The sequence below is a fragment of the Pseudophryne corroboree genome, chromosome 9, assembly GCF_028390025.1.
Source record: "Pseudophryne corroboree isolate aPseCor3 chromosome 9, aPseCor3.hap2, whole genome shotgun sequence".
In the NCBI taxonomy this organism is placed as follows: domain Eukaryota; kingdom Metazoa; phylum Chordata; class Amphibia; order Anura; family Myobatrachidae; genus Pseudophryne; species Pseudophryne corroboree.
In genome coordinates, this window is record NC_086452.1 from 194,469,066 (window position 1) to 194,485,665 (window position 16,600).

Below are 16,600 nucleotides of genomic sequence, written 5' to 3' on the forward strand. Positions count from 1 at the left end.
ACACAAATAATAAGAATTTACTTACCGATAATTCTATTTCTCGGAGTCCGTAGTGGATGCTGGGGTTCCTGAAAGGACCATGGGGAATAGCGGCACAAAAGCAAAGCTTTCAGATCAGGTGGTGTGCACTGGCTCCTCCCCCTATGACCCTCCTCCAAGCCAGTTAGGTACTGTGCCCGGACGAGCGTACACAATAAGGGAGGAATTTTGAATCCCGGGTAAGACTCATACCAGCCACACCAATCACACCGTACAACTTGTGATCTAAACCCAGTTAACAGTATGATAACAGCGGAGCCTCTGAAAAGATGGCTCACAACAATAATAACCCGATTTTTGTAACTATGTACAAGTATTGCAGATAATCCGCACTTGGGATGGGCGCCCAGCATCCACTACGGACTCCGAGAAATAGAATTATCGGTAAGTAAATTCTTATTTTCTCTATCGTCCTAGTGGATGCTGGGGTTCCTGAAAGGACCATGGGGATTATACCAAAGCTCCCAAACGGGCGGGAGAGTGCGGATGACTCTGCAGCACCGAATGAGAGAACTCCAGGTCCTCCTTAGCCAGGGTATCAAATTTGTAGAATTTAGCAAACGTGTTTGCCCCTGACCAAGTAGCTGCTCGGCAAAGTTGTAAAGCCGAGACCCCTCGGGCAGCCGCCCAAGATGAGCCCACCTTCCTTGTGGAATGGGCATTTACATATTTTGGCTGTGGCAGGCCTGCCACAGAATGTGCAAGCTGAATTGTATTACACATCCAACTAGCAATAGTCTGCTTAGAAGCAAGAGCACCCAGTTTGTTGGGTGCATACAGGATAACAGCAAGTCAGTTTTCCTGACTCCAGCCGTCCTGGAACATATTTTCAGGGCCCTGACAACATCTAGCAACTTGGAGTCCTCCAAGTCCCTAGTAGGTGCAAGGCACCACAATAAGCTGGTTCAGGTGAAACACTGACACCACCTTAGGGAGAGAACTGGGGACGAGTCCGCAGCTCTGCCCTGTCCGAATGGACAAACAGATATGGGCTTTTTTGAGAAAAAACCACCAATTTGACACTCGCCTGGTCCAGGCCAGGGCCAAGAGCATGGTCACTTTTCATGTGAGATGCTTCAAATCCACAGATTTGACTGGTTTTAAACCAATGTGATTTGAGGAATCCCAGAACTACGTTGAGATCCCACAGTGCCACTGGAGGCACAAAAGGGGGTTGTATATGCAATACTCCCTTGACAAACTTCTGGACTTCAGGAACTGAAGCCAATTCTTTCTGGAAGAAAATCGACAGGGCCGAAATTTGAACCTTAATGGACCCCAATTTGAGGCCCATAGACACTCCTGTTTGCAGGAAATGCAGGAAACGACCGAGTTGAAATTTCTTTGTGGGGCCTTCCTGGCCTCACACCACGCAACATATTTTCGCCACATGTGGTGATAATGTTGTGCGGTCACCTCCTTTCTGGCTTTGACCAGGGTAGGAATGACCTCTTCCGGAATGCCTTTTTCCCTTAGGATCCGGCTTTCCACCGCCATGCCGACAAACGCAGCTGCGGTAAGTCTTGGAACAGACATGGTACTTGCTGAAGCAAGTCCCTTCTTAGCGGCAGAGGCCATAAGACCTCTGTAAGCATCTCTTGAAGTTCCGGGTACCAAGTCCTTCTTGGCCAATCCGGAGCCATGAGTATAGTTCTTACTCCTCTACGTCTTATAATTCTCAGCACCTTAGGTATGAGAAGCAGAGGAGGGAACACATACACCGACTGGTACACCCACGGTGTTACCAGAACGTCCACAGCTATTGCCTGAGGGTCTCTTGACCTGGCGCAATACCTGTCCCGTTTTTTGTTCAGACGGGACGCCATCATGTCCACCTTTGGTATTTTCCCAACGGTTTACAATCATGTGGAAAAAACTTCCCGATGAAGTTTCCACTCTCCCGGGTGGAGGTCGTGCCTGCTGAGGAAGTCTGCTTCCCAGTTTCCATTCCCGGGATGAAACACTGCTGACAGTGCTATCACATGATTTTCCGCCCAGCGAAAAGTCCTTGCAGTTTTTGCCATTGCCCTCCTGCTTCTTGTGTCGCCCTGTCTGTTTACGTGGGCGACTGCCGTGATGTTTTTCCCACTGGATCAATACCGGCTGACCTTGAAGCAGAGGTCTTGCTAAGCTTAGAGCATTATAAATTTACCCTTAGCTCCAGTATATTTATGTGGAGAAAAGTCTCCAGACTTGATCACACTCCCTGGAAATTTTTTCCTTGTGTGACTGCTCCCCAGCCTCTCGGGCTGGGCTCCGTGGTCACCAGCATCCAATCCTGAATGCCGAATCTGCGGCCCTCTAGAAGATGAGCACTCTATAACCACCACAGGAGAGACACCCTTGTCCTTGGATATAGGGTTATCCGCTGATGCATCTGAAGATGCGATCCGGACCATTTGTCCAGCAGATCCCACTGAAAAGTTCTTGCGTGAAATCTGCCGAATGGAATTGCTTCGTAGGAAGCCACCATTTTTACCAGGACCCTTGTGCAATGATGCACTGTTTTTAGGAGGTTCCTGACTAGCTCGGATAACTCCCTGGCTTTCTCTTCCGGGAGAAACACCTTTTTCTGGACTGTGTCCAGAATCATCCCTAGGCACAGCAGACGTGTCGTCGGGATCAGCTGCGATTTTGGAATATTTAGAATCCACCCGTGCTGTTGTAGCAGTATCCGAGATAGTGCTACTCCGACCTCCAACTGTGCCCTTATCAGGAGATCGTCCAAGTAAGGGATAATTAAGACGCCCTTTTCTTCGAAGAAGAATCATCATTTCGGCCATTACCTTGGTAAAGACCCGGGGTGCCGTGGACAATCCAAACGGCAGCGTCTGAAACTGATAGTGACAGTTCTGCACCACGAACCTGAGGTACCCTTAGTGAGAAGGGCAAATTTGGGACATAGAGGTAAGCATCCCTGATGTCCCGGGACACTATATAGTCCCCTTCTTCCTGGTTCGTTATCACTGCTCTGAGTGACTCCATCTTGATTTGAACCTTTGTAAGTGTTCAAAAAATTTTTTAGAATAAGTCTCACCTAGCCTTCTGGCTTCAGTACCACAATATAGTGTGGAATAATACCCCTTTTCTTGTAGTAGGAGGGGTAATTAAATTATCACCTGCTGGGAATACAGCTTGTGAATTTTTTTCCCATACTGCCTCCTTGTCGGAGGGAGACCTTGGTAAAGCAGACTTCAGGAGCCTGCGAAGGGGAAACGTCTCGACATTCCAATCTGTACCCCTGGGATACTACTTGTAGGATCCAGGGGTCCTGTACGGTCTCAGCGCCATGCTGAGAACTTGTCAGAAGCGGTGGAACGCTTCTGTTCCTGGGAATGGGCTGCCTGCTGCAGTCTTCTTCCCTTTCCTCTATCCCTGGGCAGATATGATCTTATAGGGACGAAAGGACTGAGGCTGAAAAGACGGTGTCTTTTTCTGCAGAGATGTGACTTAGGGTAAAAACGGCGGATTTTCCAGCAGTTGCCGTGGCCACCAGGTCCTATGGACCGACCCCAAATAACTCCTCTTCCTTTATACGGCAATACACCTTTGTGCCGTTTGGAATCTGCATCACCTGACCACTGTCGTGTCCATAACATCTTCTGGCAGATATGGACATCGCATTTACTCTTGATGCCAGAGTGCAAATATCCCTCTGTGCATCTCGCATATATAGAAATGCATCCTTTAAATGCTCTATAGTCAATAAAATACTGTCCCTGTCAAGGGTATCAATATTTTTAGTCAGGGAATCCGACCAAGCCACCTCAGCTCTGCACATCCAGGCTGAGGCGATCGCTGGTCGCAGTATAACACCAGTATGTGTGTATATACTTTTTATGATATTTTCCAGCCTCCTGTCAGCTGGTCCTTGAGGACGGCCCTATCTATAGACGGTACCGCCACTTGTTTTGATAAGCGTGTGAGCGCCTTATCCACCCTAAGGGGTGTTTCCCAACGCGCCCTAACTTCTGGCGGGAAAGGGTATACCGCCCATAATTTTCTATCGGGGGGAACCCACGCATCATCACACACTTTATTTAATTTATCTGATTCAGGAAAAACTACGGTAGTTTTTTCACATCCCACATAATACCCTCTTTTGTGGTACTTGTAGTATCAGAAATATGAAACACCTCCTTCATTGCCTTTAACGTGTGGCCCTAATAAGGAATACGTTTGTTTATTCACCTTCGACACTGGATTCAGTGTCCCTGTCTGTGTCTGTGTCGACCGACTAAAGTAAACGGGCGTTTTAAAACCCCTGACGGTGTTTTTGAGACGTCTGGACCGGTACTAATTGTTTGTCGGCCGTCTCATGTCGTCAACCGACCTTGCAGCGTGTTGACATTATCACGTAATTCCCTAAATAAGCCATCCATTCCGGTGTCGACTCCCTAGAGAGTGACATCACCATTACAGGCAATTGCTCCGCCTCCTCACCAACATCGTCCTCATACATGTCGACACACACGTACCGACACACAGCACACACACAGGGAATGCTCTGATAGAGGACAGGACCCACTAGCCCTTTGGAGAGACAGAGGGAGAGTTTACCAGCACACACCAAAAACGCTATAATTATATAGGGACAACCTTATATAAGTGTTTTCCCTTATAGCATCTTTTTTATATATTTCTAACGCCAAATTAGTGCCCCCCCTCTCTGTTTTAACCCTGTTTCTGTAGTGCAGTGCAGGGGAGAGCCTGGGAGCCTTCCCTCCAGCCTTTCTGTGAGGGAAAATGGCGCTGTGTGCTGAGGAGATAGGCCCCGCCCCTTTTTCGGCGGCCTCGTCTCCCGCTCTTAACGGATTCTGGCAGGGGTTAAATATCTCCATATAGCCTCCGGAGGCTATATGTGAGGTATTTTTAGCCAAAATAGGTATTCATTTTGCCTCCCAGGGCGCCCCCCTCCCAGCGCCCTGCACCCTCAGTGACTGCCGTGTGAAGTGTGCTGAGAGGAAAATGGCGCACAGCTGCAGTGCTGTGCGCTACCTTTAGAAGACTGAGGAGTCTTCTGCCGCCGATTCTGGACCTCTTCTTACTTCAGCATCTGCAAGGGGGCCGGCGGCAAGGCTCCGGTGACCATCCAGGCTGTACCTGTGATCGTCCCTCTGGAGCTGATGTCCAGTAGCCAAGAAGCCAATCCATCCTGCACGCAGGTGAGTTCACTTCTTCTCCCCTAAGTCCCTCGTTGCAGTGATCCTGTTGCCAGCAGGACTCACTGTAAAATAAAAAACCTAAGCTAAACTTTTCTAAGCAGCTCTTTAGGAGAGCCACCTAGATTGCACCCTTCTCGGCCGGGCACAAAAATCTAACTGGCTTGGAGGAGGGTCATAGGGGGAGGAGCCAGTGCACACCACCTGATCGGAAAGCTTTGCTTTTGTGCCCTGTCTCCTGCGGAGCCGCTATTCCCCATGGTCCTTTCAGGAACCCCAGCATCCACTAGGACGATAGAGAAATATGTATGTATATATTTATATATATGTATGTATATATTTATATATATGTATATATTTATATATACATATATATATATATGTATGTATATGTGTATATATATGTATATATGTGTATATATGTATATATGTGTGTATGTATATATATATATATATGTATGTGTATATATATATATATATATATATATATATATATATGTGTATATATATATATGTGTATATATATCTATCTATTATATATATATATATATATGTATATGTGCGTGTGTGTCACTCTATGTGTGTATATATATATATATATATATACACACACACACACACACACACACACACACACATATATATATGTGTGTGTATATTTATATTATACTTTGTAGTGATTACGATTTTAATATTACATTTTAGAGCCCCCCTGTCGTAAGTACCCCAGGCCCCCCAAAGCCTTAATCCAGCTCTGCATAGTACTGTAGATCCAGTTCAGTTTCAAAGCAGGGATTTTAGTATCACTCTCTCATACGAACATATCCACATGAGACAATACTTTGGCTGGGGTGAGGCTTCAGTCAGAAGCATGGAGCTGGGCATACAGGGCCAGATAAAATGACTGTCAGAACAACAGGCATTTTATCTGGCAGCCTCACACTCTGCAAACATCATGGCCATATCTCACAGAGTATTGGCCAAGATATCTGCGGTCCGCTCCTAGGGAGTAGGCATAGTGAAGGAACCGGAGAAATGTCTGTTGGTTTGCTGTGGCAGTGCAAGAACTTGGCAGAACTTTCAACTTCTGGCGTGCCCGACTGATCAATATTTTCAGATCAGTCTCCCGCATAAACAGTACAGTTATCTGGCTTATTGGCTGATATTGGATATGGTGAATACGTAAGTGACTGATGCTCATATATTATTGCCAGAAGAGACCTATGAAAAAATAAATGAAGCAAGTAACCTGTAAACAGCATTTGTGTGGTCACTGGTAAATAGATGGGCTTTTCCAATGACACAAAGTAGGATATATGTTTACATTTGACCTTGAAAGCATATCCTTTCTACTCCAGACATTTATACTTGTTTTACAGTAGACAAAAGCGTACTATCCTCCAAAGAACAATACTGCATGGTCTCTAAACCTACTGTATATTAATGACAATCCAAACTTCCACATTTTTTAATTAATAAAGGACATGTCTTAATGCCCACTAATCTTTCTATTCATTTCTACTTTAGTTATCATACAGTCCACATCAGGCAATAAGTTTAAAGGATTCCTTCTTGAGGCTCGATCTGTGGGAGGCGACCGGATCACTGGTAGTTTCTCCACTACAGATGGGAATGCTCAAACACTAACATGCAGTGCGGGCGCAGTAAGTTAATCATTTATTATACACACTGGGATGATTTGATTATTTTTACTATTATGCGGGAGCATCTATTTTACCTGTGTGTGGCAGCATATTACCAATTTATTTTTCCCCCCCATTATTATGCTAAATATTAATGAGCTACCTTTTTACAGTGGTGAATGAATGCTCATGTTTAAGATGTAGTTAAGGAATGGTGGTAGAATAATTGTGCGCCATATTCTTGGGATTACATGCACAGGAACACAGAATCTCATCATCATTATTAGCACCACCTTATTCATTGCGACCACTATTTATCCTATGTTTCCATGGCAACACAGTTAACAAAACACCTTATTAGAAAATGTTATCCAATGGAGGATAACAAAACATTGCAAGACAAGATATTAATGAACAGTACTGCGTTTATCAATACAAAAAAAATCTGGTATGTCTAAATAATATCAACACATTTGTATATAATAAAGAAAATAAAATGTATTCATTATACTCTGAATAACATTTAGCACATAGTACAATAAGCAATTAATTGCATTCGTATATAATAAAAGGTATGTATAAAATAGCTATAAAGATTATAACAATTTGTGGAAGAATGGAATGGATATGGAACGGAATGGAATATGGAAAACAAAAGTTACTGACTTGCATTAAATGTAATTACATTTTAAAACCCAAGAAAAATGTGTTCACAGTTTCACTACATATAATTAATCTGTGGACACAATGGGGGGAATCCAATTATATCTGATCCGTTTTCGGCTGGTGAAAACGGAAGGATATCACAATTAATGAACGATGGTTATTATCACGGTATCCAGTTAGGGTCCATTTTCATCAGCTACAAACGTACCCGCGATCACGCGAAAAACACATGGGATCGTGGGTTAAGTCCTCAATCTCATGTGTTTTCGCAGCTCCAGCAGCCGCTTAGCGTGGGTTATGCTTCAGCTGCCTGACAATACAGTTGGCGATATTATTACTGGCGATACAATTACCCACAGTAATGGAGTGTTGCAGGGCGGCACGGGGAAAACGGGGGTGGGTCAGCTGTGTTTTCGGGGCGGCTGCATGATGTCACATGCAGCTACTCTTACGGGAAAAATGTAGCACACACTGAAAGCTGCCTCCTGTGGTATAGCTCAACCTCTGTATGCTGTATAGGGCAGGGAGACCACCTGCAGCTATAACCTGATTACAGGTTGAGTAACCCATATCCAAATATTCTGAAATACGGAATATTCCGAAATTCGGAATTTGTTGAGTGAGATAGTGAAACCTTTGTTTTCTGATGGCTCAATGTACACAAACTTTGTTTAATACACAAAGTTATTAAAAGAATTGTATTAAATGACCTTCAGGCTGTGTGTATAAGGTGTATATGAAACATAAATGAATTGTGTGAATGTACACACACTTTGTTTAATGCACAAAGTTATTAAAAATATTGGCTAAAATGATCTTCAGGCTGTGTGTATAAGGTGTATATGAAACATAAATGCATTCTGTGCTTAGACTTGGGTTCCATTGCCATGATATCTCATTATGGTATGCAATTATTCCAAAATACGGAAAAATCCGATATCCAAAATGCTTCTGGTCCCAAGCATTTTGGATAAGGGATACTCAACCTGTACCACGGTCTGGATGATTTAAAATCAATAAGAGCAATCCATGATAGCTGGCAGACAGATCATCTGCCTCTTAAAAAAGCTGCAATTTGCAGAGAAACACGTTGAGGAATATGGCTATACAGTACCACCTGCTGCCACTCGTATGCCAGTTATCATGGATTGCTCCTATTGATTTGCTGCCCTGCTCCGGAACAATTTGCCCAGCACCTATTATCTTGCAAGGGGTTAACCAGCCAGTGATACTGCTCCCTACAGAAACAAAGCATTAGCTGGTTCTGCTCCCATCAGACTCCGGCTGGGAGTCACGAGCTCTGGATGCTATTCCCTGCATGACATGCTCTCCATCACATTCAGCGTCCTGAGCATTGGTGAGTGCTAGGTGCGTTTGAGACTGACGGGACTTTTGTGACGAGAGTCTCCACGGCATCTTCAACTTTGATACATATATTGCAGCCCTTTTAACTTTGGCATAATGCTTATTACAGCTCACAGTGGTTATCATTATTTGACATATAAGAACGGCTTATAAGGTGTGGACTTTAACCCAATAAGGCTTTTTATTCTCTTTATGCATAGCAGCATTACTGATCTTTATATGTGATTGTCATTTGTTATTTTTTGTTTTGTATATGTGCTTATTATTTTATGCTATTGGTATTAAATGTTTTTTTATATTAGAATATAATAGTGGTGAATTCCGTGCGCACTAAGAGCAGCTTATTGGTAACGCCACCTTGAAGGTTTCCTCCACCCTTCACCAAAAGTGTATATAAAGTAGAAAAACTGAGGGATTACTCAACTAGCGCTCCTTGGTACTTTATTCTTTGTTGATTTCCATTAATTATTACCTCGTTGCAGAGGGAGATTGTATCAATATGCAAAATAGAAAAGGTTTATATAGTGAAGTATAGTTTAATACATAAATATATAACAAAGACAATTTTTTAAATGCATTCAGAAGATAAGCAGTAGCCCTTTAAGTGGCAGTCCATCAAGTGCCCAATTTAGAGAAGAATTACCAGAGATGTTGGAACTGAAACAGATCAAATTTAGCATGAAAGTCCGTGGGAAAAATATTCTCGGGATATCCCCACAAGCAAGCAGCTATCCAGGTAATCACTGCTGTTTTGAGCAGAATCAGAATGCCAAATGTCCACCAACGCGTTTCCACCCTTTTGCTAGGGTCTTTTTCAAGGTGCAAATAACAACTGACAATAACTCTGCTTTCCTAGGTATTTAAATCCATTCTAACCAATCCCGACGCTCCGCCCTCAGCTGAACCCTATACAGCCATTAGCTAATTGTCCTATGGTTCCATTGCTGGGAGCGGGCGTGTCTAAGATCTACGTCATGCATTGTCATGACGACCGTGACTCCTCCGTTGTACGCGTCTTGCTGTTGTTACGGTAACCTGAACTTCCTTCTCCCGCTGACGTCACTTCCCGTCCATCCTCGATCATTATGTTCGAGATAGTGGATCTTCTTAACACATAAACATAGTGAAGTCCGCTTACTGTTCAAGATCCATTAATTTAATATATATAAAAGCTGTATAGCCGAAATAAGATTGAAATCCATTGCCTAAAACGTCACGTCACTTCAGGTGACATTTTAGTAATAAACATCCGGATGTCAAATTCTATAATAAAAGATATATATTCAGTGTAAAATACATATAAAATAAAACATTACCCCATATACATATCGAAAACCTATTTAAGATTAAAAACTAAAGGAACCATTTGACTTCAAAATCGGCATTTAGGCCCTCTGGTTTGAGGGTCCCTAATTCATGTATGGCCTTCATTTCTCTTGTAGCCAATTGCCTATCTAGGTCTTTTCTTCTCCATGATCCCTTCATATGTCTCAATCCACAAAAACGTCTAATGCCTGATGTGCAGCTATTATGTTGAACTCTAAAGTGCTCGGAAAGTGCATGAGTGGTCAGTCCCTTCGTTATACTTCTTAGGTGCTCACCTATTCTTGTCTTAAGGGGTCTAGACATGCGACCCACATACCACAGTCTGCATATACACTCTAGCGCATACACAACATTAGAAGTGTTACACGTAATAAAATCATTTATTTTAAAAACCTTCTTGTTAATATTTAATTCAGTAGTTTTGCTGTATTCTCCTTTTATTCCCCTACAGCCTAAACACAACCCACATCGAAAAAAAAACTTTTGACTTTATCGTACACATTGGCTTTTTTGGAGGTTGTGTACTCTTTACCAGGCGAGTTTTAATTGTGGGTGCTCTTCTAAAAATACATTTGGGATTTTTTGGTAGTGACGTGCCTATCACTGGATCTTTTCTTAGAATCCCCCAATGTTTTTAAGTGTTTTTTCCACAATTATGTACTGGCTGTTAAATGTAGTTTTTTTATATTATGCTTACAATGTCTATGATGCATTGGTAGCGCTCCCATTTCCATTTTTTTACATTTCAAATTGTGTGGAGGTATAGCACTCCTCAATTAGGTTGAGCAGCAGCCAATACATCACCATTTGGTGCCCTTATTATTTTATATTATCCATACACACCAAGACCCATTTGGCTCCGCCCCCTTTTTTAAAGCAGCCTTCCGAGAATTGTAGTTTCTCTCCCTGGACTAGTAGAAAACAGTGTCCAACTTGCTTCTCACTGAGATAAAAGTTATTAGTAGCCCCTGGGCGCTCAAGTCCAGCTGCAGGATACCAAAGGGTTACATAAATATGAGCCTTTATAACAATCTTAGGCACTGTAATGCCCCATGTTCCAGCTAATTGCTTTGATACACAGGCTCTTTGTCCTCTGCTGCTACTGTATGTTTTGAAGTTTATTTAGTGAAACTGATAAAAGTAGCTACTGATAAGTAAAACCTCTGTCCACAAGTATCCTGAGCCTTTATTTTTTCATTTCCCTTATGAAGTAAATTGGCATAGTGTCATCTATTTAGAAACAGATCACAACTTTTTTCTTTTTACAACAGGACAGACTAAACTAAGTCCCCATATGCCACATATTACATATTGGGTTAGCCTAATTGCAAGGGTAAAAAGACATTGGGGGGGCTAGACAATTCACTCACACAACAATGATAATCTTGGGTCAGAAGGTTGTTTGAGCATAGATGGAGAAAACATGTCAATTTTGTGTGAACTGTGAAGAGGAATGGTAATTGGCAGAGAAGTATAAGAAGGTTAATTGGGAATTTTGACAATTTGATAAGCTTTCCTTAAGAGTGGAGTTTTCAATGAGTACTTGAAGTTGTGGTGGCTAGAATAAAGTGTTGTCATGCAAGGGTATGCATTCCACACAGTGGATGCAGCCTGACAAAAAGTCCTGTAACTTGGAATAAGGAATGTGGATCTTGCAATGTAGCCACACTGTTCACGGGAGCGACTATTCACACCCGTGACTGGTTTTCGCGAATAGCATTCCCATTCACTTGCATGTGCAAATAGTCACACATGAGATCCATAGAGATTACACTGTGTGATTGCGGGTTAGACTATGGTGGTCATTCCGAGTTGTTCGCTAGCTGTTTTCGGTCGCTGCGCAGTGATCAGGCAAAAAAACGGCACTTCTGCGCATGCGGCGCAATGCGCATGCGAGACGTACTTTCACAACAGCCGATGCAATTTCACACAAGGTCTAGCGACGCTTTTCAATCGCACTGCTGGCCGCAGAGTGATTGACAGGAAGTGGGTGTTTCTGGGAGGTAACTGACCGTTTTCGGGGAGTGTGTGGGAAAACGCAGGCGTGTCAGATACAAACGCAGGCGTGCCGGGGAAACGCAGGCGTGGCTGGCCGAACGCAGGGCGTGTTCGTGATGTCAACACAGGAACTAAATAGTCTGAAGTGATCGCAAGATAGAAGTAGGTCTGGAGCTGCTCAGAAACTACACAATCTTTTTTTTGTAGCCGCGCTGCAATCCTTTCGTTCGCACTTCTGCTAAACTAAGATACACTCCCAGAGGGCGGCGGCTTAGCGTTTGCATGGCTGCTAAAAGCAGCTAGCGAGCGAACAACTCGAAATGAGGGCCCATATGCACCTGGATGCGTATAGTCGCTGCCACAATGCGTGTGCACATGTGTACACATTGGGGGTCATTCCGACCCGATCGCTCGCTGCAGTTTGTGGCAGCGCAGCGATCAGGTCGGAACTGCGCATGGCAGCTTTCGTTGCCTAGCGATCACTTCTGAGACGGAGGCGGACGCTGGGTGGGAGGGGGCTGAACGTCGGCGTTAAGCCACCATTTAGGGGGAGAGGTCTGGCCAACGCAGGCGTGGCCAGACCATTGGGCGGGCTGCGGCTGCTGCGTGACGTCTCACATAGCCGCTGCGGCCAGTGGCAGCGACAATTAACTCCCGGCCAGCCGCAGGAGCTGCGCTGGCCGGGAGTTACTCCTCAAATACACCGCTGTGCGATGCTTTTGTATTTGTGTGGGGGAAGGGGGGCCGGACTGACATGAGGGTCGGACTAGCCCTGTGCTGGGCGTCCCCCAGCATGTCAGGGAAGATTATCGTAGCTGTGCTAAATTTAGCACAGCTACGATCAACTCGGAATGACCCCTATTGTGGCAACAATCAGTGTGACTGCATCTGTAGTTTGAAACAAGTGAAGAGATATATGTTGGTTCAATTTTACTCATGGTTTTGTATGTTGACAAGTATTTTATGTTGGATTCCAGTAAAATACAAGCAGCCAATTTAGGGACTGATAGCATAACAAGAATGTTTTGCTATGGGGCCCACAAAGATCTAGTTGGGCTATAGTATCCACTAGTGAGCAGAACTAGAACTCAACTGGACATCTAAAATCCCTTTCTTGGTTTAAGATCCAGGTGCAATGTGGGCCTTCTAAACGTACATTAAGTACAATAATACATGCTGATTAGGGCTACAATCATCCAATTTTTTTTTTTACATTCAGGGCAATGGTACATCCTCCACATCATTGGCGGAACTACCACTGGTGAAACTATGGGGCCTGCAACTGCTGGGGCCTGATTAACTACTAGTCATTCATTTAAAAAAAAAAATACAAAAAAAAATGCATATATATATATATATATATATATATATGGTAAAAAAAAAATCAGCGGCACTCCCGGATTGATAAAGGTAAAGTTCTGAGTATATTTAAAACATAGTTACAAAAGAAAAAACATTTCGGGGCCCGTAGCCCCTTTGTCAAGGTGTGTACAGTGTGCAAAGAAACCCTCTTACCTAATGAAGCTTGTCACCCCACATGTGCAGGAAAAGCGCTGCTCTTCTTGCACGTGTGGGGTTACAAGTATCTTTAGAAAAAAAAATTATATGTATATTTTTCAGCATGCATAATATCTGATATGATCCACCTTTTAGGCTAATCATCTACGGTGCCTTTTTTATAAATTGCATGGTTACCAGTATTGTAAGAATTAATATGTGCAATTTGGAGTATTAATATATATATTTTTTAAATAAAACACAATTGAAATATTAAATTAGTGTGATCTGTGGGTTCATTCCAACCAGTGTTCCTTTACCCAGACAGCGCAATATTCCGTTTACAATTTCTAAAGATATTAGAACTATCTTCTTTGTATTATTCTAATAATTTTTATAGTCAAAACTCTGGAGTATACTGGTCTATGGCAGGTGCTTACCTTGTCTGCACATCTGTGATCAAAACTCACTGAATTTCCAGCGCTATATACTCTTTCATCTTTGTATAATGCCGACGTGAACCCTTGTGTTCATATACTGTAAGTGTGTGTAAATCTGGCTCTGATACTAGCCTGTGCCTCAGACACTTTGATCGTGATTAAGGCCTAACAGATGAAACGTGCACATTGGTCTCATGGAAGCTCCGGCTGTGCACACTCCGGGTTACCCACACCAGACAGCAGCTGACAATTTCATTTATTGAGGACAAGGTAAAATGCATACTTTTCTATTCTCTATCTATCATCCCAGAATGGGCAGTTAGATTATTCTCACTAGGGGAATCCATACCCCTTACCCAGGGCCGGTGCAAGGTTTCCCAGCACCCTAGGCAAACCATCTGTCTACTGCCCTCCCCCTTCGCCCCCCCCCCCCCCCCCCACACACACACACACCAATACCAATTTTGTAGTCCCCCAGGTGTAAAGTCTAAATGGCTTAAAAAGTAAATGGCTTCCTAGAAGTTCCACAGCCATTGTCATCCTCCTAGGTTAGGGAGGGGAGAGTGGGTCCGCTCCCTCAGGGCCCGCTGCCTAATTGAAGTGCAGAATCTGTAATTTTATATAAATATATATATATATATATATATATATATATATATATAATCTAAACACACCATAGGTGCGGCACTCAACGTAATAAACACAGTAGACAGATTACAAGGTAACCTGAGGATAGTGGTAAAGCGCTGAAACGTTTTTGTACTCTGTCTATTGTGTTTATTACCCTGAGTGCCATACCGCTGAAGTATATGTAATTGTGACTATGTGGGCACCAGGGGCTATTAAGTATATACTATTAGAAGACAGGTTGTAATGCGATTTATCATTAACACCTCCTTGGAGTGCCGGCCACTATCTTTGCTGAAAATAAATAAATATATATATATATATATATATATTTTTTTTTTTACTTATTTATTTATTTATTTATTTACTTTCAGCAAAGATAGTGGCCGGCACTCCAAGGAAGTGTTAATGATAAATCGCATTACAACCTGTCTTCTAACACATACTGTAGCACATATGCATACATACATACATATACACCCCCCCACCCCCTTCCTTGCTGTGTGCGTGTGTACGGATTCCCCCTCCCCCCGACCATGAAAATCCTGTGTTTGCCCCTAATTATACACGCTGACAGCGACAGCAGTAGCGCCTGAGCTCCAGCCAGGTACAGCTGGCGGCTGGCTGTCAGCTGCAGCCATCGGTAACTGCGGCGGCTGGCAAACTGTGCACTAATGGGATGGTGCACTGTTCGCCTGCTCCTATTGAACCTCCTAGCACTCTCCTGACCCCAGGGGCGTAAGTTAATACCAGACGGCCGGAGGCTAAAATTTTTATATTGCCCCCCCCTTGGCCCAGTTATGGTATACGCACACACAGCCACAAATACACACATACACACACTCATATATATATATACACAAATACACACCCAACCACATATACACACAGCCATATATACATACACACACACATCACATTATACCACTTATACACAAATAGCCACATATACACACACGCAGCCACATAGCTACATACTCACAGCCACATACACACACATACCTATACAAATACACACATACACACACACACAGCCACATTGACGTACACACTGTCCCAACCCTCACACTCTCCTCCGCTCCATCACTTACAGCTTAGTCCTCACCATTGCCAGGTGTCAGCATGTGGGAGTTGGGCAGCGCCGCTGATCGGCAGGAGACGAAGCCGGCCAGCTGTGCTGTGAGGCGGGAGCCGGAGCCGGCCAGCCGTCATGTCATCTGGCTGAAGCCGGAGCAGGGCAGCTGAGCCATCACTTTTGCGGGGGGGGATGCTTTTGCCAGCCATTATGCAGGAGCCAGAGCCGGCCAGCCGCACTTGTCAGAGGCAATGGAGACGGTGCTTCCGTCACTGCCGGAGCCCGGCGGCAACCAAATCCATTGCCTCCCGGACTTCTGCCACTGCCTGGCCCTGGGTATTCCTGCCATGCGGGAGACCAATCGAGAGGGGTGAGTGAGCTGGTAACAAGATGAAGGGGGTGAGGCAGCGGGTAACATGCGGGAGCAGGAGCCCAATTGCTGGGGCGGGGGAGCTGGTGACAAGTTGCAGGAGGAGGGGGGGAACTCGGGGAGGCAGCACTGCCAGTAACATTCAGGAGCGGGAGGCCAATTGTGGGGGGGAGCTGGTGAGTAGTGACAAGTTGCAGGAGCCGATCATGGGGGGATGGAGCGCCAGAGCAGCCATCATGCGGTAGCCAATCGTGGGGGGAGCTACAGTGTAAACTTGTAATATGTGTTCTCTCTTTCATTCACTGTGCGCTGCCGCCCTCTAGTGGTCGCCGCCCATAGGCAGCTGCCTAAAGCTGCCTAGTGGTAGCGCCGGCCCTGCCCTTACCTATTTA

General features: G+C 44.2%; 1 protein-coding gene across 3 annotated transcripts in view; it reads left to right on the forward strand.

Annotated features, from left to right (window-relative positions):
• The window catches only part of LOC134956875 (putative ferric-chelate reductase 1), a 234,925-nt gene that overhangs the window by 102,710 nt on the left and 115,615 nt on the right, over window positions 1-16,600 (forward strand). For all 3 annotated transcript variants that reach the window (XM_063938760.1, XM_063938759.1, XM_063938761.1), the window contains exon 3: window positions 6,729-6,865. In XM_063938760.1, coding sequence (XP_063794830.1) covers window positions 6,729-6,865 — 137 coding nt within the window. The remainder of the gene's footprint in view (window positions 1-6,728; window positions 6,866-16,600) is intronic.